The sequence below is a fragment of the Oryzias melastigma genome, linkage group LG9, assembly GCF_002922805.2.
Source record: "Oryzias melastigma strain HK-1 linkage group LG9, ASM292280v2, whole genome shotgun sequence".
Classification (NCBI taxonomy): Eukaryota; Metazoa; Chordata; class Actinopteri; order Beloniformes; family Adrianichthyidae; genus Oryzias; species Oryzias melastigma.
The window spans coordinates 26,922,836-26,933,368 of record NC_050520.1 but is presented as its reverse complement, the minus strand read 5'-3'; the positions used below and the strand labels follow the sequence as shown (position 1 = coordinate 26,933,368).

The 10,533-nt window shown below is 41.2% G+C and overlaps 1 protein-coding gene across 1 annotated transcript; it reads right to left on the bottom strand.

Annotated features, from left to right (window-relative positions):
• Positions 1–1,384: 1,384 nt before the first annotated feature.
• Positions 1,385–9,853, bottom strand: anapc5 (anaphase promoting complex subunit 5). Its single transcript, XM_024276065.2, has 17 exons — positions 9,236–9,853; positions 9,063–9,142; positions 6,961–7,070; positions 6,636–6,879; positions 6,490–6,556; positions 6,319–6,420; positions 6,039–6,229; positions 5,887–5,968; positions 5,444–5,536; positions 3,897–4,078; positions 3,541–3,676; positions 3,352–3,426; positions 2,941–3,062; positions 2,754–2,861; positions 2,496–2,643; positions 2,184–2,346; positions 1,385–2,106 (listed from the first exon to the last, which is right to left on the bottom strand). Exons 1-17 carry the CDS (start codon positions 9,431–9,433, stop codon positions 1,886–1,888), a joined length of 2,322 nt encoding a protein of 773 aa, XP_024131833.1. The 5' UTR covers positions 9,434–9,853; the 3' UTR covers positions 1,385–1,885.
• Between the last annotated feature and the right edge of the window lie 680 nt (positions 9,854–10,533).

The window sequence follows — 10,533 nt, the reverse complement described above, 5'->3', positions numbered from 1 at the left end:
GCGCAGAGCTTGTTGATGAGCTGAATCAGGTGTTTAGGCAGGAAATACAAAACATGCAGGATAATGAAGTCCAAGGACCGCAGCTGAGAGACGCTCAAGTAATAAACGTCCAACAAAAGGGGCAAACAGCCTTTAATCTTGGACATTCAGCACAGCACCGCTGTGTTTTATCTCAAAAAACACCCGACATGGTCAAACCAATCAATAGATTGCAAAAAAGACCAAGCTTTTCCCCTCTGGTAGCAGAGTAAAGTATAAAACAAACATTGGCTTCATTGTTTTTATCTTTATTGATAACATTCGAGGTTTACAAGAATAAGCTGAAGGAAAGTAGGATTCTAAAGGTCTGATGACACAAGCAGACAGTTTCTCTGAAATGAAATGTCACATTTGAGTCACGACAAAGATTTCCCTAAAGCCACAACACTACGGTGCCTACAATTATTGACTCAATCAATGTATCATTTTGTGCATAAAAGCACTTTAATGCTACATCATGTAGAGAACAAAGATTGTGTTTGTGCTTTTATTTAAACCAAGACACAGAAATAAATAGATAATAAATTATTTTTATTGTTTTGTGTGTATAATTTGATTTATAATTAACTGAATGTTTTTAAAGATCTACTTTTTGCATTAAAATAGCCTAACCTGACTTTTTAAATTCTTTAGAATTTTTTCAAAGGTGAAAATTTGCTTTATTTTGAACCCATGAAAACTCGATCATTGCCATATCCTCAAACTCTTTCTTGTGAAGGTCATCACCTTTCTCTCTGCCACTGACATGGTAAACAAATTTAGTTCTTCTGATACTGAAACGCCCAACCATGACTTCTGATAATGCTAACTAAATGTAACAGAAAGGACGAATTCCCTTTGTGCAGCCCTCTGGGATATTAGCTTCACTAGAGCATCAGAGTAACAGAGGCTGTCTCATGGTCAGACAGCAGCTAGACGCATTTAGACACGGTCAAGATGACCCACTGAAGTTCACATTGACACCAGAACAGAGAAAAATGGTGATTTGCAGAACTTGGAACGTGTCCTGCTTGTTGATACGAGGCTGGAAGACTGCAAGCCTCCATGTTTACACCAGACTGTGAGCTTGCCGTCTGAAAGCTGCAGGGAAAATCAAGACTCATCAGACCAGACTGACTCTTTTCAGCCAAGCAACAAAAGCCCAGCTGGTCCGGCACCAACATTCGTGCCGCTTTTTTCAGGTCTCTTGATCACTGCTCTTCCCCATGCTGGTGCTCGGCTTGAATTCCAGGTCATTTCGCCCATGTCATGCACCATGCTGCCACTTCGTTGGATCATTTGACATTTAGTTGGACTCACGCTTGAACAGGTGTAACTGATGTGATTGTAATGAATCAAATACTGATTAAAAATAAGACAAGATGAGAAAACGTTTATTTTTTAAAGGTATGAAGATAGAATTTTAGACAAAACACTCCAAAGCCAACATCTGTAGCTGAAAACATCAAGGGGAATTCACTTTCCACTGTGTTTCTTCATCGAGGCAACACCGATTTTTATTTTCCATCTCTGGCTTACAGCTTTATTAGCATCTTTTGGGCAATATATGCATCATCCAGACCACTGAAACACATTAATCTTGCAGCTAACTGTGATATTACCCTCATTCATCAAAAGGCAGAGGGTGAATTACCACAGGTGAGGCAAATTTCAACTTTTCTGCACAGAATTCCTGTCAGACTAAGTTGATGAACCTTGGAAGAAGCTTTAAAACATTAGTTATATTCAGCTACAAAAACATATATCAACAAACCATTTTAGGCACAGAGAAAATCAGAGTGGGATCTTTACACCACCTAGTGGTGCATTGCAGCATGACAGGTCTTATTGTGGTAATGGAGTGTCATCAGAGACGCATGGAGACTGGCGGAGCTGGTGACTGCAGCTCCTGGTCCAGCAGCCGGAACAGCATGGAGCTTTTGTTGCTCTGCAAGGTCTGTCCAAGGGAGCGGTGCAGCTGAGCCTGCAGGTAGTGGACATCCCGCAGCCGCTGCTTACAGTTCAGCTTAGAGAAACAGGCCGCAGCCTCGTTCAGGGAGACGACGGCCAAGCGTATCAAATGCAGATCTGCCAGGACACAAAAAGCAGCGGGATTTAATAGGAAAGGAACCTGTTTAGCTGGCAGGATACAAGCGAGAGGTTACCTGGTTGACCTTGTCCATTTGGCTTGAACCCAGCTACAGCCATCTGACAGCGAGCTGCCAGCAACATGGCGCGGCCTTTGTCCAGGACGGCTCCGTGCGCCAGAATGGGCTCCATGGCTTCGTGGAGAACGCAGAGCGCCTGCTCAGGGACTCCCAGCATCAGCTGCGAAAGGAGAATACGGCAGAAACTTCAGCCCAAACATGCTGTGCTCCTTCTCATTTCTCTATCAACACCTGCAACACCGCCCAGCATGAACTAAACTGGACGCGTTCCAGCGCTTGAATGCAGTCGCTGTTCCTGCTGGCTGACACCTGCGTGAAGGCCAGATGAAGGATGGTTTCTGAGGCCAGGGCCTGCAGGTGGTGCTCTCTGGCCAGAGCCAAGGCCTGCAGGACGAGAGGAAGGGCTGTGGAGAAGCCAGATGACTCCCAGTGAAGCTCGGCCGTGGACAGCATTGCCCTAGGTGAGCCAAGAAATTATGAGGATACATAGAAAAAAAATCAAAGAAGAAATAGTTCTGAGTTGATAGAAGCAAGTTTCTGTAAGAATGCATGCGGAAAAAAAGCTACCTGATGATGATTTCCGTGCATTTGGTCTTCTCACAGTGAACCTGCAGCTGCTGTAGGATGTTGTGCGCCTCTGTGCTGCGGTTCAGAGCCTTCAGAACTTGTGCTTTTCTGAAAACACAGCATTACCATCAGATCAGAGGGAACTGACGCGTCAGAAGCCATACTGCCTGTGGCACCCTCCAGTTACCTGTAGAGGCCTTCGGTTTTGTTTAAGGCGGAAATCGCTGCCACCAGCGGCTCTGCCAAGAGATACTTTCCTTTGTTCATGTGTCTGTCAAACTGGATCTTCAGATCACAAAGCATCCAAAGCTGAACAGGAGATCAGAGCAAACAATGTTGATCTGTATAAGAAGCTTCCTGTTTACAAAACTTTTAAGAACCAATTCACCATTCATTTTATTTTGATTGATACACCTTAGATTCAGTGTGCTGCTCAAGGACACAGACTAGAGTAAAGGCAGAGCAGGAGCTTAACAGTTCTTGGAGGTTAAACGTTAATCATGATAGAAAATGAACCTATTTAAAGAGCGTTCACATCATTTTTTATGTTAAATATTTGGCCCCTTTCACGTGTTTAACACCAAACAGGAGAACTCACCTTTGCGTGTTGTGTGTGAGGAGGAAACTGTTCCTTCAGATGCTGTAAAATCTCTGAAACCGCCCCATACAGACCCTGCAACAAACCCCCTCGTGAGTCAGAAAGCAGACGTGATGCAGCACTGGGAGGATAATGAAGCTGCCCAGCAGGTGGTTGGTGGCGAGGGGGAAGGGGAGTCGAGTGTGTTACCTGCTCAGCGTGCAGCTCGGCCAGGTGGCAGAGAGCAACGGCGAAGGCCTCTGTGTTGTTCTGCTGGACCCCGAAGTTGACTGGCTCCAGACTGCTCATGTTGAGAAGCAGCTGGGCCTGCTGCAGAGCCATGGTGCTGCAGAGGACACAAGACGCCACGTTTTCACTTACTTTTCTGTGCAAAGACCTAAGCGTGCAGAAGAGATTCAGCTGTCGGAAACACTTATCCACGCGTAAGACACTCGTTGCACTGGTTTGACCTAATGCGAGTCGGGGGGAGCGTGTGTTTGAGCGAGCTGTCAACAGTGAGCCGAGCTGACGCGTGTGTGCTGGGGTGGAACTGCGACGGGACTGACCTCTTCCCGTACATCCTCCATATGGACGTGGTCTGGGCGAGGCTGATCTCGATCAGCTCCGACAGACTGTGCTTCCAGTGCAGGATGTCCGTGTCCTTCAGAGCGTCCATCAGCTTGTGTGCAGTCTTACCCTGTGTCGCCCCCTGCTGGACCAAAGACTGAATGCCCAGAGAAGCCAAGTACTGCAACACAAAACAGCAAAAGAATAAAAAAAGATTAACAAAAGGGGAAAAAACAAACAAATGTTTAAAAAATTATGAGCCATTATATAAATACGTATATATACATGTTTTTTTTTTTTTTTACCCAGATGTTGTTACAAAGCCCAAATCTAATATTGGATTTCAATCTCCAGAATGGTAAACTTTATTTGGATGATATTTTTAATGGATGATGGTGCCTACCTCTGACCTTCCTATTGAGCTCTTTTCAACAGAAAGGACACATTATGTCAAATTTTTCAACGAGTACTGTTTATTCATATGTTTGTATAAACTAAATCAGAAGCAGCAACTGGGAGCTGTGACCATTGGAAATACAATGTAATACAGAATCTAACATAAAAATGCAGTAAACAAATTATTTACTGATAGTTTGAAATATAATTTAACAGTTGTTGCATTTAAATATAATGGGTGGAGGTGGGACTTGAGCTCTGGATTCAGGTGGATCAGGTGATACGCCCTGACGGATGAAATTATTTCCAGTTATGAAAAAAAGTACTAGTGTATTTGGTTTCAAGTAGATGCTAAGATAAATTTGCATCAATAGGCAACAAGGAGTTAAAAAGGTGCAGGTCCAGTACGCTCTTTACTTCTATTTTCAGGAAGTCAGTTTTCTAGTAACTCAATCTACGTAAGAACAGATAAATTAAAAGAAGAAAAACGAAGAACAGAGTCAGAACTTATTATACAGTTATGCCTTTAATTTAAATTATTATTTTTTATAGGGAACATTTATTTGTGATCTATAAGATGATTCATTATTTTCATACACAGATTCTAATTCGTAATTTTAGCATTTTTGGATTTTAATGGGCAATTGTTGCAGTCATGACTGTATTAAACTGCTTTTTTGTCATTTGTGCTACTTTTCTCTGTTGTTTTGGTGAGGATGCAACTTTACAAGGATGGACTTTATTTTTTCAGGCAGATAGAACACTTTTCTTATTGTTTTGTTAATCAGAAAAGTGCTTCCACATGTTGTTGTCTTTGGTCAGACCAGTGATTTCAGCTCAATATTCACAAGAGACCCACTTAAACAGATCTTCCTTTCATATATCTCTTCATATGATATGAGCACAGCAGCTGAAGTCTACTCATGGCAAACTTTTCCAAACCAAAGATGCATGAAGTGGAATTAAGAGACAAACGTATACAAACTCAGATGTGAGTTTATCATCGATTACACAACATTTGCAGATGTAGCTCGCTCATGGTACTAAGGCTTTTTTCAGATCTCTCATTAATTTTACAACTTGCCACATAGCACTTTAATAGATATTCTTAATGTAGACATTCTTATCTGTGGGCTGATGTTTCACTCACCGGCAGACAGAAATGTGCAGCCATTTTCACGGAATCCTCGGTCAGAACGGTGCTGTCGAATCCCTTCATCTGCTCCAGCGTGTAGACCCAGCTCTGACGCAGAAAACTTCTGTTAGACCATTCTGGTTAAACCTTTTTATCTCAGTCACAGTGCTGTGCCGAGTTAGAAATGGACTGTCTGCGGATGCCCGTGCTTGTCCACACTTTATTCTTTCTCTCACATTTCTCTCACTGTCACTTATCTCTCCAAACTAACACACTCACAAAGGAGGAAATGAGAAACATGCAGCAAAGTCCCTTTTCTAAACTGCATTTCAGTTCTGTATTCCTCTATTTTTACACAGGAAAGCGTCTCTTCTGCTTGCTGTACGCTGTAGCTGATTGCTCGTCCTGATCTGTGTGAGTGTAACATGGCAGATGTCAGTGTTTTTGCCTGGCTTTACCAGACAGTGCTGCAGGCAGACGTGGTCGTTGGACTCCTGGGCGATGCGGATGGCCTCTTGCAGAGCCAGATCAGCCTGCTGACTGAAACGAAGGGCATTCCTGTGAGAAACCATTCTCTCTTCAAAGGTGACCTGTGCACACGTTTACTCACTAGTGGCCGAAGCGGCAGTGGAGACTCGCCAGGTTCAGAGCAGCGTAGCGAAGGCTCCGCCCGTAACCTTCATCGCCGTTGCTCTTCCCGTCGTTTCCAGACAAAATGAGGCGGTCGAAATAGTGTAAAAGACTGTGGGTGGAGAGGAAAATGTCCTGGACTCTCATGCTGTTCAGGTAATTCAGGTAGTGCTGCGGACAGAGAGGAAGACCAAAGGATGTAAATCAGTCCCTTTGACGGGGCTGTTAACGAAGACGAAGGGTCAGCAGACGAGACTCACAGCTTCGGCAAAATCCGGGTTAAACTTGAGCATGTTGTTGAGCTCTTCCTGCAGCTCAGCCGGCTTCAAGGCTTTGTTCTCATCGTTCTTCATGAGATATGCCTGCAGAAATCACAGAAATCTTTAGCACAACACGTCTTTTAAGCTAAACGTTTCTAAGTGCGTGCTCACCTGCCGTGCAAGAAAATACTCTGCTTGTTTTTGAGACAGGGGCCCTTTGCTCGGAGTGTTGTCAATTCTAGAATAAAACGGACATAAAAATCCTCTGTAATCCTTTATGCAAGAATCAGTCATTTCAATACGAAAGCGTTACTAACCGAAGTTCTGACAGATGCAGTGGCGTGTCCAGCTCCTTGCTCTCCATCCTGTCCCCTACTGTGTCCTCAGTGCTGGTGAGGTCCATGTCAGAGTCGTCTGCCGCCAGCACCGACAAACTCACCGGACCCTCTGAGGGTTTGCTGTAGTGACTGTGGTAGTACTCCTGCAGGGACTTGTACAGCTTGTAAACTTGACTGAAAGACAGCTTGTTGTAGGCCAGCAGCATGTGCCTCATGAACAGACCTGTGGTGCCAGAGAGCCACAGCGTTATCTCCACTCAGAATCTGCAATCAGGGGAGCTGCCGTGTGAGGTGGGAAACTCACCAACAACACTGGTTTTGTACGCTTCAGAATCAAAGGCAGTGAACGGGGTTGGAAGGGTGGAAAAGAAGTACTCCATGTCTTTCAGCTCGCCCTCTGCCATTTCATGGAGCCTTTGGAGAGATATTTTTTTATAAATCTTAAAAAAAACAAAAAATGTCACATCTTATTCATTAAAGCAAGAAATTCAAAGGTTTTATTGAGAAGGATGAGCTTTTCTGATATAAAGAGCTGCCTGGACAAAACCAATGTCTCTCCTACGGAAAGCAGTGGGGTGCTTTTCATCTCTGTGTATTTAACATCATTTGATGATGCACTGAAAACAAGAAAACCCTTTGATTTTTGAGTTTTTAGATCAAACTACCAACAAACTATCTGATATATGCTAAGTCTTTGTACAAGAGCTACATGAAACCACTCTTAAGTCAACAAAAGCTCTTCAGCATTAAAGTTAAAACAACATACAAGCAAAAAGAAGAAAAAGAAAAAAAGCATCGAAAACCAAACAAACAATTTATAGTTGATTCAGAAGAAATGGTTTGACTAAAATTCAAAACATGAGCAATACAAATAGGAAATAGTTTTAACTTTAGACTGGATTAGAGAGTGGGAAATATTTACTAAATGTATCACAAAATGCAACTAATAGTGTTGGTAAAAGAAATCAGATATGAAAAATAGGGAATCATTTACTGTAATGAATTTCCACTATTTCCCCAAAATTCAAAGAGTGATTACGAAATTTAATCAGGTAAAAAAATGGCACACTGATGTTGACTCAGCTGCTAAATAGAGGGGAGGCCCCTCACAATTCAATTCAATTACGATTCAGGAGGCAACAATTCAATGATGAAACAATTATCAATGCATCCCAGATCTGTATTTTTTTCAGAAATGTTTCTCTTTAATACAAGACACTAGAACAATATTATGTATTTTCTCTACCAAAGTGCATTTTTAAGTAAAGACAAGATCAGTATACTTGTTTAACTTTTATTGAGAACTTAAAATTTTTTGAACTGAACTCAACAACCTTAAATAAGATAATGTGTTTTATCATTAGACCAACTTTAATAAAATGCTCCTTGACTCACGCCAAACTAAATAAATAGTGTCTAGCTAGCTGCACATTGGAATTTAGCAAATTTGTTGTGTTCCCTACATATTTAATTTTGGTGTGACATAACTTACACACCACATGACTTTTATCCAATTGACCCTCGACACTATGAAAGTAAAAATGCTTCCAAGCGGTCGCTTTAAGCGGAGTCGGGGTCGGTCGGATGATGAGATCTGGAGAGTCTGCCATGTTTCTGCCTGTTACTTTTACTTTCAATCATGTACACGTTTTGATTGTTGATCATTTAAAAGTCATAAAATGATTCAGAATCATTTATGGATCATAACTGATGCATCTATAAATCTATTTTTTTCACCCACCACTACTGCTGAACACTGGCTCCAACCTAAAACCACGAGGAGCAAAGTGGAGTTCAGTGTCCTACCTATAGGGACACTTTGACACACCAGCAGGCAGGGCGGGAGCCAAACTTGTAATCTTCTGATCAGATATTTCTGCACTATTGCTACTCCTAATTTAATGTGGCACAGACTCCTGCTCACAAAACCTTTTTAAAATTTTGGCATTTTGCAAAGCATCAATGCAGCTGTGATGACTGTGATGCCAAAACTAAAAAAAAAAATATCAGGATTTACGTTGAACGTAAACAGAGATCAGCTGACACATTTTGAAACAGCTTATTATAGGATATTGAATATTTGGCAAGCTTGAATGTGGCTAGAGGATAAATGGTCGAATCTGTAATCACATATGAACAGGAGTCAGAACATACATTGATTTTAAATTATTATGTTTTGTTTAGTTTTATACTGTATTTCTATTTGTATTTTGTCTATTACCACTATTTTATATTTTTATGTGTAGTTTTTCCCCAATTAAAATATGTTTTTATTTCTTAAACAACATGCACTGCCTAAAATATGTCACATTTACATTTAAAAAAAAAAATCATCATTAATTTGTCCCTTTCTTGATAAATGAACGTTCAAAGGCAGTCAGGGTGGATCAGTCAGAAGAAGCAGACCTGAGTTTGATTGCATACGCAGTCTGTGGACAGCACTCCTCTACTGTCTTCAGAAACTGCCCGAGAGACAGATCCGGACCCTGCAGAGACGAGAACAGATCAGCAACCAAACAAGCTAAACACAAGCTGCAGTAAAGCTCTGGCCAATGTGTGAGAAGGTAAAACAAACAGACCTGCTGAAGAGGAAGGATGAGTTTATTAAGACGCCTCCTTTCCAGCAGGCTGATCTTTGCAGCGGTCATCTCGTACAGCAGCGCCAAGACAGAGATCTTATACGGAGTCACCCAGTCCTTGATGCCAAACACGTTAGCGTGCACCACTCCGTTCGTCATCATCGGGTTAAAATACAGACTTTCATGTACGCTAGCCATCTTAACCAGATTTGAATCATTTAATATTAAGATACATTCACGGATGCATCTTCGCCGGACAGACAGCAGCTAGCTAGCAAGTAGCGGAGAAATGTCAGGAAGTCGCTAACGCCAGCAAACCCGTCCGGGTTTATTCTTTGCTAGCTGGGAAACTATTACGCGACGATGACAGTCTAGAAATTATGGTCTGACCACATAACATCAGTTTAATAGCGATTGTTGACAGAAGCCGCTTCGTTCCTTTCAAACCGCCCTCCGTTTGTCGCGTGAAAATTGCGTCATTACGCCAGGACTTAGAAAAAAGTAGGCAAAATGTTAAAAAATAGATTAAACTACATTTTATAATATTTGTTCTGAAACCAGAATGAGATATTCAAGATTAATATACTTTTACTTTTTGATATATATTTTGCTTAGTTTTTTTTCTTGTTCTTCGTTCATTTAAAAACACAAGTGTTTTATTAGACTTGGTCGCCCTCTAGTGGTCTAAGATCAAAAATGCAATGGTCCCAAAGTTCAAGCAAAAATTTTGATCAAACGAAACTTACAAGTTAAAGCCATTTTAGTAATATTATTTATTTTATTTTTATTTAACACATCTCACGTATTTCACAGATGATGTAAAATATTCTATTCTACTCTAGTATTTTTTTTTTTACAAGGATCATCCCTTATTTACCTGTTCCCTAATTGGCTTCTGTAAAGTTTACACGTTTTTCATTAATTAAAATCTGAAGAGAGTTGTTTACTGGCAGTGTTTTAACCACTCTAATTAATTTAATGGCAGCTACTTCTATCCATAAAAAAATCAGTTTTGCAAATCCCTCTTTTGTTCAATCTGTTTTCCAGCAGGTTCACAACTTTCTCTGTGAATCATCTGTTTCAAGAACATATTAATTATCAAATATTTGTTATTATTTCATGAAACTATGTCTGTCATGCTTTGACTTGAAATGCTCCTACATACCTAAAATATTCTTGGTAAGGGACCTATCTCACCTCCCCCTGAACCTAAAAAAAACCTCTTAGCTGTTCTTTCAAAGACAGATCTGTTAGTCTGGGTCCTTCATGATACATTTACATGTGTCATTTTTGCCGGC

What these genes read in the sequence shown, in the direction of transcription:
- anapc5 (XM_024276065.2), bottom strand. Translation starts at nt 9,433, where the DNA reads ATGGCTAGCGTACATGAAAGTCTGTATTTTAACCCGATGATGACGAAC. An exon ending in GCGTATGCAATCAAACTCAG is followed by an intron (nt 7,071 to 9,062) that starts GTCTGCTTCTTC and finishes ATCTCTCCAAAG; the next exon opens with GCTCCATGAAATGGCAGAGG. An exon ending in AGTATTTTCTTGCACGGCAG is followed by an intron (nt 6,421 to 6,489) that starts GTGAGCACGCAC and finishes TGATTTCTGCAG; the next exon opens with GCATATCTCATGAAGAACGA.